Raw genomic sequence first — 18,137 nt, forward strand, 5'->3', positions numbered from 1 at the left:
GATTGAATTTATTTTTTCTTAGTCTTCTTCCGTTTTCCTTTTTGCCTCCTTTGCTTTGCTTTTGTTTGACTAATTGACTTGTTTGATGCTAATTTAGGTTGGATGACAAGTTTTCTATTATTACAACTAGCTCGGTTTGTTCATACATGCCACTTTTACCTAATTATTTGATTCCTTGTATTTTCATATTTGTTCGTTCGGATCTTTTATTATAAAATTATGTTCTGTCTGGTGTTTCATTTTAAGACAAAGCAGCGAACCTTTTTGGCTGCCATAGCAACCAGTGAAAATTGAATTAAACACTGCCACTGTGTGCGTCTAGATCTTACCTTTTTGTCTTGTACTTGATGATGACATTGTACTACTGTCGGCAACTAGATGTTTCTCTACTCTTCATGTGGTGCACTAAAGCTATCATGAATTTATGATTATATTACTTTTGTTTTAATTTGTTCAAGTTATCAAAGGCTAGTGTTTATAAACATGTCGAGTCGTACGATTTCATGTGAGTTCGTGGTTATTATAAATTTGTACGTGACCGTGTTTAAGTCGGATTGAGGTGATATAGATACAATCCAAATAAAAAATGCTGTTTATGACATGTTATGAAATTAACAAAGAGTTGAGGGCGTTTGAATAAATTTCAAAAACCTTGAATTGAGTTGAACAAGTTATTAGGTAAGTTGTAGGTTGATTTTTTTTTTTTTTTTTAATATCGAGTTCAGAATTATGGATAAAAATTGAATTTAATTATTTATATAAGTCCAACTCAAATGGAGTTTTAGTTTAGCCCAATACAAGTGGAGTTAGCAGATTAGTATTTCGCATATGTTTTATCATCTTTTAATTAATGATTCGAGTCGAATAACTAAGATGGGGTCGTCTTGAGGCCCAATAAGAACCATATAATCAGTCAGTCCAGCTATTAAAACTCTACAGATTTAAAACTGGAAAAATACTTAAGTCTAATCCATGTATTTATCCAGAAGCCCATTTCAAAATTTAGAAGAGCACAATTGGTAAATAATAGTACAAGATTTCATGTTTATTACAATACATTCAATCAAGATTTGATCATTGAGATGATAATTCAAATGGAAAAAAGCTGTGATTTCTTACGAGGTATATTATGAGATTGAATTGATTTAAGTAGGAATAGTCACCTTTTAGATAGTAGTTATGATTCAAATCGGACTACAGCTAAAGAGTTCTATTTTTTATTATTCCGGAAAGATTAAAAGTTAATAATGAATAATAAGATGATGAAGTCGCATAAATAAGATAAAAAAATGAGATATTAAACTCATGATCAAATATTGGCAAGATCTTCGGACTTAGGACCTCTGGGCTTAGGCCTTAGTGTCTGAGAAATAGGTTTAGGAAACATCATTTTCAGGAGCAGCAAAAGCATAAACATGGATTGTTGGAACATCATTTCACATTTCAACAAAAACATAAATGACAGGATAACAATGGAGATAACGTTGTTCCTTTCCTTCCATAACTGGTTACACATTAGGATCTTATCCCAGATTACGGTCCCCAGTAATCAATTCAGATTATCAAATTTAGTAAGCATATTGAAAAATCTCCCTCCAAGCATTTAAAATAAAATCTCACCGTACGCCAATCGGATGTAAAATCAAATCGCACCATTTAAGATAAATGCGCATTATTAAAGGTCAGAAGCAGACTAATTAGCATCTAATACATGATATATTCCCACCTTTGTGCAGGTCCTGTAGATGCTACACTCAGTGTACATTACGTTGGGTATGTGAATGATCTTCGACACAACATCCAATTTTCTAAAATCGAGAGTTATGTACCATTCATCGGTACACTCAGTGCACAAAGCACCGAATGCAGCATGTATTCTTAGCCAGCTTAATTAAGTGCTTTTGTTAAGAAAAATGACTAAGGATTTTGTCTTGGTGTAAGAAAATGGCAAGTGATTGGGTATTAGTGAAAGCAATATTTGACCGGATTATCTTAATCCTGGATTAGGAAAATCACAACTGGTCCCGTAAGATCCTGTAATTCGAAAATCTTTAGCTCATGGTATTAAATGCAGAATTAAATCAGTGGCGTTCTGTGGAAAATGAAATGCATTAGGGTTTGAGATGTATATGTTGGTGATGGGTAAATTCAATGGACTAAAGGTAGATATTTGAGTACAAGTAAAAACATTTACCACATTAGGTACGGTAATTTTGTTGGGCGGGATTCAAATTTAATACTACGATTAAGTACGTCGACTATTAGTTGGCTATAATTTTTTAAGGTGAAAGTGATAAATTATTATTTTTTAATAAATCAATTACAATTATTGATATCAAATATTTATATCTAACCGCTATAACAATCATAAACTAATCATCAATTAATAGTTGCTATTAAGGTAGAACAACATCACATACATAATGGGGTTTGAACCCATAAGGGCCTCAACTTCGCAAATTAAATTAGGCCTTATTGACAATTAGTAATTTCGATATAATTAATAAGTTCAATATTTACGTTATTTCGATGTAATTAATAAGTTCAATATTTACGTTTATGTTGTTTTCATCACACATTTTGTTGTGGGTAACATGTCACTAAACGTTATGTACTGAATTGTGATATTTATTTTAGAAAAGATTTATTTATCTTAATTATGGTTATTTTTTATTCAATGTCCCCTATGATTCAGGAGCAATATTTTATTACAATGACATCCTTTTGTCTTCGTATACTATATTACATTCACTTTCTTACAAGTATAAAAATATTATTGCAGGAATATCTAAGGAGGCGTAAAATTAGAAGTCAATGCAATATGTTGCTGACATAAATATTTTTCATGTAAACCCTAACGAAAAGTGGTCAGTTGCAAATCGAGAATTCTTAGAGAAGTTGTAAATATAATTTTTTAATTTTTTTAAGGAAAAGTGTAATTTCATATTTTAAAATAAAAGTTATACTTGTAATTGGTCTCTAATTTATGTATTAAGACAAGTAAATAGGAGTTTTACTGGAATGGTAAACACAATTTCCCTAAGCCATCGAGAGAAATTCCATAACATCATATATATGCATGCTTTATATATAGTCTAGATACATTCCTCAATGTGGACGGAATACAATTTTTCCAAAGTGAAACGAGAAAACAAAAATACCATTTCCTCTTTCGTTACATTCAATGTTACAATCTTAGAAACGCAATAGTAGGAGCCCGATTTCGATTTGCACTGAAAATGTTAGGTCCAAAAGATAATTACAACATATACGGCGTGAAACATAACTGGGGTTAGGTTCTCCAACATATGCTACGAGCCGAACTAGATTTAGTCACTCAAATCTATTTTCACATTGTGAACAGAGTATATACACTTTTTATGTGATTAACTATAAAACCACGTAATAACACATGCAATGATGCAAGAAAAAAGGTTTGAGAATTTTGGTTCAGAAGAGATTGCGTGGAAACATGGATAATTATGTGAAACGGAATAGAGGAGGTTGAATAAACACATGTGAATGGAAAGGGGGTCATGCAAATTGCGACTTTGTCTGAATTCGGTTGTGGGAGTGATGACTGATGAGGCAGTGCGCCTTTCTTGTGCCGCAGTATCTGCTCTTTACTTACTTGTTTGGCATATGCATCATCACCCACACATTAATGTGCTAACCTCTTAACTGAATACGCCTAATTTTTTTATTATTTACAACTTTTAAAGTTATTAGTTGTTTTTATGTGAATATAATAAATAATTTTTAAAATATACTATAAATAAAAAAAAAAGTATATTAATTAGGCAGTGAAGTTAATGGAAAAATCGTCATTTTGTGTCTACAACACTTGTTTTTCTTTATAATAGTATAGATTTATGTGTAATTGTGCATGAGAAAAATTTACAAAGATGAAGATATTATTGAGTTAAAATGATAATATTTTGACCTTTTTTCTCAATAAATCATATAATAATCTTTAGGAAGTATTTGACTTTGAGCAATTGAGAAGCTAAAAGTGCTTGCATTTCAATCCCTCTTTTGGAATAAATATCTTAATTTGTTGCCAACCGTACTTGGGCTACAAAACACTAAAAATGGTGATAATTTGGGTTAAGCATGTGGTCGTTATTCAAAAGGTCGAAGAGTTAATAATCGTGTGCTTAGCACGTGTTTTTCTATCAAAATATTGACGACATCTGATTAAAAGATTAAAATTGACAAATTTTATAATTTATGTTATCGAAAATAGAAGTATTCTCTAACTAATGGAACGAAAAATGTATTTGGTCTAAAAATATAGAACAAAAAAATACAATTTCCCCTACAATTGAGGATATATATATATACTTATTCGACGTCAAACAATAAGAATTTACCATACCAACACAATATGAATTCAATTATTAATTTTGTCATCACTTCATCATTTTAATGGAAACATAAAGAATGTTCCGCGTACATTAGGAGAAATATGCCGATTATTATGGTCAAAAATAAAATAGTTATGGCGAATATGTACTAGTTCATCACGATTACACACATACTGATTAATTGTGGTCAAAATTTAAGTTTTCGCATTAATTTTATAATTTGACGTGGTAGATAAAATCAGTAATTACTATGATATTTGAGTTGTAATCATTTATAATATAGAAAATAATTGTTTTTTTTTTTTGTAGTGATGCGTAGGATGGATCTAGGACAACAAACCAGAACTGGAAGCATGCTACAATCATAGAGTTTCACTTGTCAATGACATTAAAAATCAGCTAGGAGAGGGATGTAGCAATAGACACATATATTATTACATAAACATGCTACCTTAATTGCAGTTTCCTCGTTTTATGAACACATAAAGGGGAAGTTAGGTTTTCCGGGTTGAACAAGAAATGGATTGATACCTCCCCCTGCCCTGCCCTATCTTCCTAAGTCATTACAAAGGGACCTTGACTTCCAACGTTGTGCAGCCCACATGCACGCTGCATCATTCATAACCTCCCACATTGCACACCTTTTGCTATTCTTTCATTTTCTCGCTTCACATCCTAATTCTACACCATAATTCAGTTCATTCAGTTACATATATATTTACATTAAGGGTAAATTACATGAGTTTCTATCAAATTTGATATAATTACGAATACTTATCATTAATTGAAAAATTATTAATACTCTCTTGATTTTAACGACCGTCTAATAGTTCTTTTTTTTTTAGAACACCGTCTGTGCCCAGACGGAGGGTTTGATAGTTCCCTACTTATTTATTAGAGTCTTTGAACAAAATCATGTACAATATAAAAAATAGTAAACAAAAATATTAGTCTCTATTAAGTTTTCTCTAGCTATCTGTCCAACAATTTTTTTTTTTTTTTTGAAAAGCCGTCGGTGCAGTGGCCCTACAACTAAATACAATTAACGCAACCCATGTACAACAAAAAAAAAAATTAGAAAAGAGGATTACAAACTCCCTGTACAATGTAAGCAAATTATCTGTGAAAACGAAAATTAGGTAGTAAGACGTCTCAACGAACAAGAGACGCCAAGTCTCCTTGTGCACATGTAAACACTTGCGATATCTTCTTCTGACATGCGTAGTTGGCTAAGAAATCCGCTGGTTTGTTTCCCTCCCTATAAATATGTGTAAACCTCTCACATCCAATCCTCGTTTTGAGTTTTCGATTTTGGGTGAGACGTTCTGAAAATTTCCAGTCCCCTTCTTCCTTCAATATCAACTGGAGCACCACCTTAGCATTTATCTCCGCCACCTATCTAACAATTTGTTCAATTTATTAGTCTCTATTAGATTTTCAATTATTTTTTGTGGTAAAATAATTAAAATGCTCTCGTGGACTATAAATTATAATTCTACTTATTTTAAAAAAATTGTGATTTTTTTTGTCTATGGATTAGGTTGACAAACTTTTTACAATTTTTAAAAATTTTCCACCAATCTTGTCCAATTTATATAGAAATTTTCAGTTTTTTTTTAAAAAAAATAAAAATAATACAATAAGAGCAAAGTTGACAATTTCAAACCTCCATTGAAAAATTACATAATTTCAATAAAACATCAATAGATACTCATAATTTCTCAAATAATGAGAGAGATTCATAACTAATCACAAATCAATTTCGCGGTGGTGCATGTTTTAAAATTCCAAAATTTTGCTAGAATTTTTGAATTAGTTCTGATAAGATCTTGATAGTGCTTAGGTTGCATACCATATATTATGACGTGAATCAGTAATTTAATCGAACATTAATAACCAATAATTACAAAAAACAACGAGAAACAAATTCATAAAAAACAGACAAACACCCATATATCTCATAAGGTTAGGACCTTTAACTTCACGCAGTGTCGCTTGTGTAGTTTGCCTTCTTTTTTATTCTTTTTTTTTATTATTATTTTATGCGATAAAGACACGATTATATTAATGAGAAACACATCGTTTCAATCAATACATCATTATAATTAAAAAAATTAAAATAAATTATAATAAACTTACATAAAAATGAGATGTATGGTGAGATTTGAACCCATATCTCAAATTTAGTTATGAAATCTCAGCCTTAACCATTGAGTTAAAACATTATTGATCTTATTTGTGAAATTATTAAATCTCAGGATTTTAACTACTAAATTAATAACCCGCTGTAAATTTGCCAAGCACCTAACTTATTACTTAAATCTGCTTCTATAATTACATGTAAATTTGTTGATAATGGGTCCATTACATCACCTATACGTAAAATAAATATTTCCTAGAGAAAGAATGAGTTTAAACAGTCACATTATTCCAATTAATGATCATTTTATCTAGCTGACAAATTATAACATGTTTGGCCTTTTTTTCTTTTTTTTTTCTGATATGGTTACAAATTATAAGATGGTTGAAAACAGAGACTTTGGTTCCTTCATTCTCTGGAGATACATGACTTATTGCTGAATGTATTTTCACACTGCTTTCTGATTCATAATATCCATCAACAGTACTGTCAATGATGTAAAAGTACAACTCAGAAATAATAACTAAAATTTGATATTCCGTCAATTAATTATACCTCTGCAGATAGTATTATTCTCAAATATTCGGAGTCATTATTGATCCAAGTTGAGAAAAATTCAATTTGAATGAGTGTTTGGGATCCAAAAAACCAGATGCACATTGAGCATGCTATGGAGGGTTCCCAACTAAGACCCTTCGACGATTAAGTACTCAGGGTGTAAACTCAAGGGAAAAAAGAGTATAATATTCTCTCTAAAAATGACGTACCTCAGGTTCTGAAAAATTTTTAAAAAAAAAAAATTAGTTCCTAAGTTATAAATAACTATAATTTTAAAAATAATGATATATCAATACCATCAACTATAATTAAATAAATTGATGTAAAATCTTAAATTTTGACCACTGTCAATCAATATTTATCACGATATCAGACACAAAACCACGGGGAGCAGAACATACGGCCAATAAACTGATTGTTGCATTTATGGCTGTAGTTTCCCTTATCAAATATGATCAAATGAAATAAGGATGTTGCCCTAATGCTCTTTTGATCATACATAAACTTCCATTCCGGAAAGTTTGGTCCAAATAATAATTAATAATTCGCTGTAAAATTTAATTAACAGTTTGAACATAAATTTAGTTAAGTGCATGTGTGTGCATTGCAGGATAGAAATGGAATACGTGATTTGACCCTCAACGGACTATTTGGGGCACAATAAGACCTGCAACAGACACAACTCCCACATTTTAATTATCTATAAAAATTGATTTTTTGTCAAAAGCTTACTATAACATTGTTACTTAATATTCACTATTAGATGTATGTGTGTTATGTGTGGAAATAATATTTTTGCTCCTATAAGTTATACTCATTTTACTTTTGGTCTCATTCATTAGGAAATTAGCACTTTTAATCTCATAACTTATAAAAAAAATTAGCACTTTTGGTCCTCATCCACTTTTTTATCTACAATTGAACAGTATAATGCACGTTGCCTAGCGTGTGATCATAACTATTTTTAGCTAGAGAGAAAATTAGTTTATTTTCAAGCTTGACACCATTTTTGAGAAAAATATAACTACATTTGACGGGCAAAAATAAATTTTGAAGGAAATTAGGACAAAAAATATAGTGATTTCTCTATTCTATCACAAAAATTGAGTCATATCCTTTCCATATTTTTATAAGTTGAAGCCAAGTAGAAACAACACAAAGAATCATATCTTCACAAGTTCAAGTAGGCCAAATAAATCATATGCTACTATTGGAAAAAAGGGCTAATTTTTCCTCCAACAAAAAATACTTGATAACAATGTGTTAGGCACGTGATCTACATCGTTAAATTGTAAATGAAAAAGCGCATGAGGACCACAGTACTAATTTTTGTAAATTATGGGACTAAAAATTAATCCCATAATGAATAGGACTAAAAGTGATATAGACCTAACTTTTTTGGACTAAAACTGTTATTTTCCCTTTGTTGTGTCCACATTATAGTTTTCATTTATATTGTGTAATATTTGTGAGACGAAGAATTCCACTGTTATTAAATACAATTTAGTCTTCATATTTTTCTTGTCTCATAATTCTTTTTTCACATACTCAAATTTTGTGTGAACAATTATTAATGACAATTTTGCAACGAATGTGATGAAATTAAGGAGAGCTTATTCAAAATTTGAAAATAAGTTAACAACTTCTTACTTTTCTTATTTTTCGTAAACATGGTTTTGCAATAATCATTAACCGTTGTTTTTGCAAGAAAGGCCAAACAAATATTTTGTTTAATCGTACTTAAAGAGCATTATATCACCAAAGTTTTAAGTTATAGCCGTTTATAATATAATGAAAATTTACTTTTTTTCTTTTTTTTTTTTTTTGTAGTGATAAGAAAGAAAATCTAATTTCGATAAGACTACTTAAATAATCTGAATTTTTGTTCAGATTCAGTTAATGTAGTAGTAGTGATAGGCTGATATATAGCAGGTTGAAGTGGGAGTAGTATAATTAAAATACCTAAAATTATGGTAATGATGCATGATGTATAATACATGTCAATATAGCAATTATTGTGTAGTTATCATTTCCCTTTACTCCACAAAAATGAATGATCAGAATACTATTTAGTCAATTTTCTCTTGCCCCTTTCCGACCAATACTTCCAAATTCCAACCAACAAAATATACGAGGATGCAACAAAAATTACTCCCAACAAGTACTCTTGAAATGACTGAATTTCATATCTAAGCAAAACCTAATTGATGTTTCACTCTATTCAAATTGTCTTCCTCACCCCCAAAAACAATAGACTATGTAATCAAAACTCAAGTGACAGTGGAAGAATTTGTGTTGTCATCTTCATAAGTGATGGGATTTGTAAAAAAGTTATCATTAATTGTGTTAGTGAAATTAATATATATATATATATATATATACACATTATGAAATAACAAATTACAAAAAAATTATACAAAAATGAGACAAGTAGCCGGTGGAAATTTAACCCATGCATAACCTCGAAGCAATTTATGAGATCTTAACCACCACTAATATTAAAGATTATTGGTATATTATGCTTTTTGTTACTGTAAATAATTAATGACACACATGACTTGTATAGTTTTATTCATTAGAAAACATATATATAACTTTTTGTAATAACTATGATTATTATAGTCAAAGGCTAAAAGTTGTGGTAAATAAATCATGAAAAAATAATATTTTTTATCCTATAATTTAGGGTCTTTCCATTTTTGATTTCAATTATTACAATCTTTTGACTTTCGATTCCGTAACTTTCAATAAGTAACACTTTTGATCTTATGGTATTTTTTTTGTTAGATATTTAACAGAAAAGGCCGCGTGGGCTTAAGTGCACGAAACCAAAAATATTATTTTTAAAAGTTATGGGATCAAAAAGTAAGAATTTTGTAACCAATAGGACAAAAAATGTAAAGGTCCTATCAACCACGTGCCAATCATATGGTATTTTTTGTTAATATATCTAACGGGAAGTACCATGGGAGCAAAAGTGCTATTTTGGAAGTTACGAGACCAATCTCGTAACCAATTGAACTAAAATATGGAAAGATAGTAAATTATAGACGAGAAGTGTTATTTTTTTGAATAATCATTAGCCATAGTTATGCAACGACTATGACTCGTTTCAACAGACAATGCTATAACATTAGTCTTCATTAAAACTCATGGGGAATGCTTTGATCATGACTAAAAATCATAGTAAATGCTTTTATCATGGCTAAGATCTCAATAGTTATTAATTAATCGTGGCCAAAACTTAAAATTTTACGTTGTTTATTTAATCATAATTAAAAATATTCATTTACTATAATTTTTTAAACTCCATGAATTTATAATGTAGAAAATAGTCCTTTTTTTCCCCCTTCTTATTGTGTGTAGTGATTCGAAGGACAACAAATATACAGCCATTACTATAATTAAGTTGTAACTATATATACACATATCATATTTAGGATCGATAACTCAAATACAATCCTTATTACATTTAAATTTCTTTACAATTATATTATACCAAAAATAAAAATATCTATCCTTAGCAGTATAATGTTTATATTATAACCCTACATATATTTTTTTTATTTTTTGTTATCCGTTTGGAATATTCTCTTAGTCAAAATTGAACCATCCGACGTCATGATGATCATCAATATTTGAAATTGAGCAATAAATTCCGAAAACCTAAATATTATTATTATTATTCAAAATGAAAATTCATAATGCCGAAATCCCAACTACCAGAATTATAAGGATTGGACTAATCCTAGTATCATAACTACCCTCTTTTCTCTTTCTGCCATCCCACCTTCATTTTTATTACTTCCGCTCCAACAATATTATTAAATGTTTTAGTCACTTTTACTTTCAATTTTCAATCCCAAAGTAAAATTTTCTTTTTTTTAAAAAAAAAATAATAATTCTTCTCATACGTATTCGAATATCATAATACATCATAAATGATCTATCAATCATTTTTTTCATAATTTTCAAAGAAAAAGGGTATTTTTTCCATAGTAAATATTTTAGGCATAAATTAGACAAGCGAGGGTAAAAATTTAATTCGATTCAGACATAAAATTCAGATTAATCACATTGAACGCTATAATATATATAGTGCATCATTTATAAATACTTTAAGAAAATTATGAAATAAATTATTAAAACTTATAGTATAATTATTATGAACTTTAATGAAATTTAATTAAATTCAAATAATTGATTTTTTTTAAAAAAAATTTGAAATAAAGTAAGTTGTGATGGTATTTGCACGGCAAAGGCGTGACACATAGGAACCGTAAACATCCATTTCCACTCACATTTATCTTCGTCTTTATCAAACCCATCCCTTCTTTGTTGCCTTCTGCGTTCACCTGTGGTCCCCCCAACAGAACCCCGTAACCACGTGGTGCCTACTCATTGGCTTCTAATAATCACGCGCGTGTCCGTTTATTAATCGCCTAATTTTCCGCTGCTCCACTCCTGTTTTCATCATCATCATCATCCGCTAATCTCCTCCCTCGCAGCCCCATGCAATGTAACGTTTTGATTGGCTGTCACAAGATGCACCATACTGTAAAACCAGTTTAACCAAATTCATTTGGAAAACTATGGTCCGAATTTAATTTCATCCAATCAATTCAATTAGTAACATGACAAGTATAAATTACATATGTTACGTAATTATATTTTTTAAGATGTATATTCATGGCGTATATTGATTCATTTTATATACAATAATGAAAAAATTATAATTTTAGTTTTATAAATATAAATTCTGATAATTTTAGTTCTGTATGATAATAATTTAGGATAATTACATTCCCCTCTCTTGAAATTTAGTGTAATTATAAGTAGATCTCATTGATTTAAAAAATTACATATAACACCCGTGAGGTTTGCTTCCGTCTAACAAATAAGTCACTTCATTAGTCAAAGTTCACCTAAAATTGATAATATTAACAAAAAAAATTGAATGAAAAATTTATATTCACCCTCGATTGATTTATTGCAGATACACTTCCTCACATACATTAACGCATGAATACGTATAAGGATAATTTGGTTATAAAAGGATTTATAATTTAACCTACAATAAATCAGTGGTAAATATAAATTTTTTTTTGTTAATATATTCGGTGAAAATTTTGATATGGAGGGACTTATTTGTTAGATGGAAGCAAACTTTAGGAGTATTAAATGTAGTTTTTTAAACTACAGAGAGTTTAAGCGTAACTACCCCAAATCTCAAGAGAAAGGAGTGTAACTATCCCTAATAATTTTGTTCGAAATTTGCTAAAATGGCTGAAAATACAGTAAATTATGCTGGTGGAGTGCATGTCACTCATATATTTTTCTATCATTTTTATCCTCAATAAATTTCTAAGTTATATGACAAAATTATGGAAATACATTGGTAGAACTAAAATTGTCAAACCCTTATATTTAGACCGAGTAAAATTGTTTTTCCCATTATAATTTACACAAAAATGTTTATATTAATATAATTAATGGAGTTAGAATTTCTTGTAATTTCTCTGTATTTGGTAGCGTGAACAGAGGTTGGTATATACATATAAAAAGATTGGGAAGCCAACTCCGAGCAAAACATCTCAGCTTATGCTGTTTCTTTTCTTGGTACTGTACCATGCTCTTCTCCTTCTCTCATAAATTTCAAGTTCCCAAACAAGGTACTAATAGTCTTCTCCAGAATATACGTCGCCGGTGATTTACTGATCCAAATTAGAACTGATTGTCCAGATATGGAAAGCACCGATTCCTCCACCGGGTCCCAGCAGCCTCAGCTGCCACCGGGCTTCCGCTTCCACCCCACCGACGAAGAACTGGTGGTCCACTACCTCAAGAAGAAGGCCGCCTCCGCCCCTCTCCCCGTCGCTATCATCGCCGAAGTTGATCTGTACAAATTCGATCCCTGGGAACTTCCAGGTAAGATGCCTTTTGTACGCTATACGTAGTATTCTGTTGTCTCTCTGTTTAATTGTTATTTCACTGTATTAGCCTGTGAATTTTTTTTCCAGCTAAGGCTACGTTTGGGGAGCAAGAGTGGTATTTTTTCAGCCCGAGGGACAGGAAGTACCCGAACGGGGCGAGGCCGAACAGGGCGGCAACGTCGGGGTACTGGAAGGCGACAGGGACCGACAAGCCGGTGCTGACGGCGGGGGGGACTCAGAAAGTTGGGGTTAAAAAAGCACTGGTTTTCTACGGCGGGAAGCCTCCTAAAGGAATCAAAACCAATTGGATCATGCACGAGTACAGGCTCGCGGATAACAAGCCCAACTGCAAGCCTCCAGGCTGCGACAAAAAGGGTTCTTTAAGGGTAATTAAAACCAGCGATGGCGGCCCGCCCATGTTAATTTCATCACTAGTTTTTGTCTTAATTCTGATCTTGTTTTTCCATTTTACGGGCAGCTTGATGATTGGGTGCTTTGTCGGATTTACAAGAAGACCAACGCGCAAAGACCCATGACTCAAGAAAGAGACGATCATATAAATGATATGATTGGTTCGGTTCAGCCAACTCTGTCACTGCCGCTCGGACAACATCAAAAGATCCACGGAATCAAGGCTTCCAGTTACGGGTCATTGCTGGAAAGTGATGATAACTTGTACGAAGGAATGATGAACAACAATGAATCAATGAATTCTCATTTAGGTTCATCTGCAGACCCTAATCTCCTCCAGGGCAAGAGAACGCTGCCAAATTTGTACTGGAACGAAGAAGGGAACGCAAATTCTCCCCCGACAAAAAGATTTCTTGCGGAGAGTTGCGATGGCAGCATTGGCAGGGCGGACGAAACGACGACGAGTAGCCACCATACCATTCTCAGCCAGCTCCCGCAAACTCCATCTCTGCAGCAACAAGCAATTCTAGCGGCCGGCGCCCTCGGTGACGGGGTTTTCCGGCAACAGCCATATCAAGTGTCCGGCATGAACTGGTACTCGTGATTACTGAAAAGACCTGCCAATTAACTGATCTGTGGGAAAAATTGCTGGACTTTGAGAATTTTGTTGCTAGGGAAGAAGACATAAAGATTGATCAGGTGATGTTTATAATTAATTTCCGAATTTATATATATATCTTTATAATTTTAGGATAGGTGGGGTGGTATATATTAATTAACTGTCAATTTTATTTTCAGTATTATAATATATGATTCATATATATATATACACTATATATTATATGTTTTTGGTCATTGTAGATTGGAAATTATACAAAATCTTGTATTGACGTTGTTGTAGCTGCTGGGCAAATAGCTAGGGACAAGAATCAGATTATAGATTTTATTGTTCTTCTGGGAAGCAGTAATAAATAGAATTGATGTATGTTCTAAGAGTTAAGACATGCAAATATGTGTTTAATTATGCTTATTAGTGTGTGTTTTTTAATTTCATTGTTTCCATGATTGTCCTGGTACGAAACTGCATACCTTGCCTAAAATCTTACACACACACACACACACACACATATATATATATAGAGAGAGAGAGAGACCGACTGATCATAGTTTGAAGTCCTGATTGAAGGAAGTGGTGATCAGGCATGGGTTTGGGATTCTTTACATCTCAGAAAACCCTAATTAAAATATGTAGCTAGTAACTGTATGTACCTAGAGCTCTCTCTCTCTCACTCTCTCTCTCTTTTAAGAAAAATAATATTTTCGTTTTATTTATTTTTTTGTGGAGACAATAATCATAAATTAAGTTCACATGTCATGTGCATAAGCATGTCACCTCGAGCTATATATATGTTTAATAGTCAATAATTAACATATTTTACAAAGGGTAAAAATATTTTACCATTCCAGGTGTGCCCGTTCTTAATTATATTTTACCATCTGAATTTCTTCTTCCTTCTTCTTCTTTTTAACTTATCATCTCAATTTTGTGAAATTTGTAAATTACTATATATATAATCAATTTTTTATTGGTTTTTTTGTCGAAAAAATATTACATATAGTGCACATATTCCATGCAGATATGATAGTTGTAGCATATATATATACATTATAAAATTGATTACTTTCTCCATTGAATTCAATACATCCACGAAATTTTGAAAAATAAATTACATTTTTACCCAAACTTTAAATATTAAGTCTTGATTCGATTCGATTCGATTCGATTATTTAAGAATTTCATGAAAAAGGCAGATAAGACTTTAATGTTTATCGTGAGGAGAATAATGTTTACTGATCAAAGAAGAGGAATCTCTCAACTTTAATTACTTCTTGTCTGATAAAGTAGTTATAATTTCTGGAAAATTGGATTATAATTTTTTTCTTCTTAAACCCAAAAAAAAGGATGAACACAAATAGAGTTGAAAGATAGGGGGAAATAGCAGATACTTTTCCCACATGAAATGCAGTTAAATATAAAATAGACAGGAATTAAATTAAAAGAAAGGGAAATTCAACTAATAATATGAGCTGTTATAATACATCTTCTCAAGGAAAGTATAACCTTCCCAAAATTGAGCTATTCTACATTATTCACATGCCATCATTTTTCTCTGCCATATTCAAAATGAAGCTGGACATAGTAAAATAGCTTTTGATTAATTCATCTCTGAATAGCATTCTATATATGAAATTAGGAATAGAAAAAATTAAAAGAAAAAATCAGAATTAGCCCTATTTATCTTAATTTGTCCTAATTAATGCCAGCTTTCGTGTCCATCATCTTCAAGATTTCCTTGGCTTAATGTCTGAAAATGAATTAAGTTACAGATGTATATTCCGGTTGTGGGTGTCCTTTTCCAGCCACTACAAAAACAGACCAGATTTGCGACCAAAAAAATAATAATAAGCGTCAATTTTAGTGAATATTCTCACTGATTTTATATATTTATTACAAGAGAATTTTTATTTTATAGTAATTAATATTTTACAAAGTTTTTACTATTAAGAATTAATTAGTGATGAATAATAAGTGTCGTCATTATATTGTATTATCACAATACATGCACTACTATAATTATCTACCAGGAAGACTTTGTACATAATTTTTATTATTAATAATTATCTAATGACAATATCGATCAAAATTATTGTCATTTAATATATGTGTTTAATGATAATTTTTAAATCGTCAGGTGATACTTTGTCACTGATATTGTATTTTTTTGCAGCGAGCAAAAAGCTGGGCTACTTCGAAAATGGCTTCTTTTTTCCTTTTTTCATGACTAATTTTATTTGGATCTTGAAATTCAGTGAGAAAATATTAATGAAAGAATATTATACTTTAAATTATATGATTTCGTATTTTTAGTCCTTTTTCTTTTTTTAAATCTTTTATTTTTTTGGAGGTCCCTTCATCCAAACATGTCATTAGGGACCATCTCGTCTATCATCAAAAGAAATCGTTATCTATAACGTGAAAAAAATTACTATTGCTAATTGCATTCTCATTTGAGGAAAAAGTACAAAACAACTTTAATATGATATTTCAATTTCACAAGTGCCAAATATGGAAAATAGATCATGCCTCTCATAGACACTAAATATATAATAATATTAAATTTTTTAAAATTGTTAAATATTGAGTCGTAGTAACTTTGATTTCATATCATAATACAATTTTCAGAATTTATGAGTGCGAAAAAAAAAATCTAAGTAGTTATTTCAAAAGTAAACGGCCCCAAGAGTTTGAGTTTCTCTCGTACGAGAGTCCTACTTTACTCGACTTGTAGATCGATTTGAGGCGGGTACTGTGAAAGGAACCGGCGAGAGTTTTGGTGCCTTTCCTCCAAGTACAAAGCCTGAGTGACGGAGAGCTTTGGGTGGTTGCTGGACGATTCCTCGTACGAGACAGAAACTTAATATATCCCTTACATCAAATGTACATAAAATGACAGGAGAAATTATTATTTTAAAAAGGGTCCACGAAATTTCTGAGTTCTTGAGGACAATTGATGGAACAAACAAAGGGGACTTGGTATGAAACAGACATATACTAATGATGGGGTGGCTAGGATAAGGCTGTGGGGGCTATGATTCAATAATTGTCAAGAATTTGGACACTTCATAAATGAACTTAACATCATCCTCAAATTGTAGTTGGGCTCCTCCTCCTACTACTCCTACAAATGCATGTGATATGACAACCTGAATCAGCATTCATAATCATTAACAACTTGGCAAATCATAATTAATTCGAATTACTAGTAAGTGCACAATTAAGTCTCATGATCATGGTTTGATTTATATAGTGTTTGAGAGTTTATGAGATATTATAAGATTCGTTTTACTTTTTTATGAATATATGATGGAGTTTATGAGATTTAAATAGAATGTTGGGAGTTTCTAAACTGTATTAGAAAAAGTTAAGAGCTTTTGACTTATTTAAATTATAATAAGCTGCTTCAATCTTAGTCATTAATTATGACTTTATATTACTAATATTTTGTAAGTGATATAATCTTATTTATTTCAATACTTTAAACTTTCATTTTTAAAATAAAATCTAATATTTTATAAATTCAAAAAAAATTCTTCCCAATTGGGAGTAGTGTAGGCTCTTGCAACCTAAAACCAAACATGTTAACAATTCAAAACCCAAATGAGTAAACAAGTAATCGTAAGGGATAAAGTGAAAAATGCGTAGTAAAATAGATGAGAAGGCCATTTATATTGGATCCCATGACGAAACGCCTGCATGTGGGCTTATTGCTCCTTTCCTCCCCTTTTTAGGGGAATTTTGTCAGACATTATCTCAATATAGGCAACCATATAAGATGAGAAATAAAAGTAAAAAACGGTGATGGCCCAGTCCAGCAAGAAGGTGCATTAAGAGAATAAAACTAGCCCATAAATGAAAATAAATATTTGTGATTACTTGTTAGGTTTATTTATTCAAATTTTAAACCCAGTGGGTCAATACTCCTCATTATCATTTCCCACCACAAACAAGTAATTAAGTATACAATCAAGCCTAGTAATCACTAATCAGGCGAAGTCGATGTCAGTGCAAAATATAAAATAAATTAATATTTATATATCTGATTATAATAATAATAAAAACAATTATTACTCAAAATCAGGGTGTTTTTTAAAAGTATTAAGTTTCTA

General features: G+C 31.0%; 1 protein-coding gene across 1 annotated transcript; it reads left to right on the forward strand.

Moving 5' to 3' along the window:
• On the forward strand, positions 12,640 to 14,462 carry LOC105174753 (NAC transcription factor 56-like). Its single transcript, XM_011096942.2, has 4 exons — positions 12,640 to 12,737; positions 12,808 to 12,993; positions 13,086 to 13,384; positions 13,477 to 14,462. Exons 1-4 carry the CDS (start codon positions 12,695 to 12,697, stop codon positions 14,011 to 14,013), a joined length of 1,065 nt encoding a protein of 354 aa, XP_011095244.1. The 5' UTR covers positions 12,640 to 12,694; the 3' UTR covers positions 14,014 to 14,462.

This window comes from Sesamum indicum, linkage group LG12 (assembly GCF_000512975.1).
Source record: "Sesamum indicum cultivar Zhongzhi No. 13 linkage group LG12, S_indicum_v1.0, whole genome shotgun sequence".
Classification (NCBI taxonomy): domain Eukaryota; kingdom Viridiplantae; phylum Streptophyta; class Magnoliopsida; order Lamiales; family Pedaliaceae; genus Sesamum; species Sesamum indicum.

Coding starts and splice junctions, on each gene's coding strand:
- LOC105174753 (XM_011096942.2), top strand. CDS start 12,695: ATGCTCTTCTCCTTCTCTCATAAATTTCAAGTTCCCAAACAAG. Junction 12,738..12,807: donor ATTTCAAGTTCCCAAACAAG/GTACTAATAGTC, acceptor CTGATTGTCCAG/ATATGGAAAGCACCGATTCC. Junction 13,385..13,476: donor ACAAAAAGGGTTCTTTAAGG/GTAATTAAAACC, acceptor TTTTACGGGCAG/CTTGATGATTGGGTGCTTTG.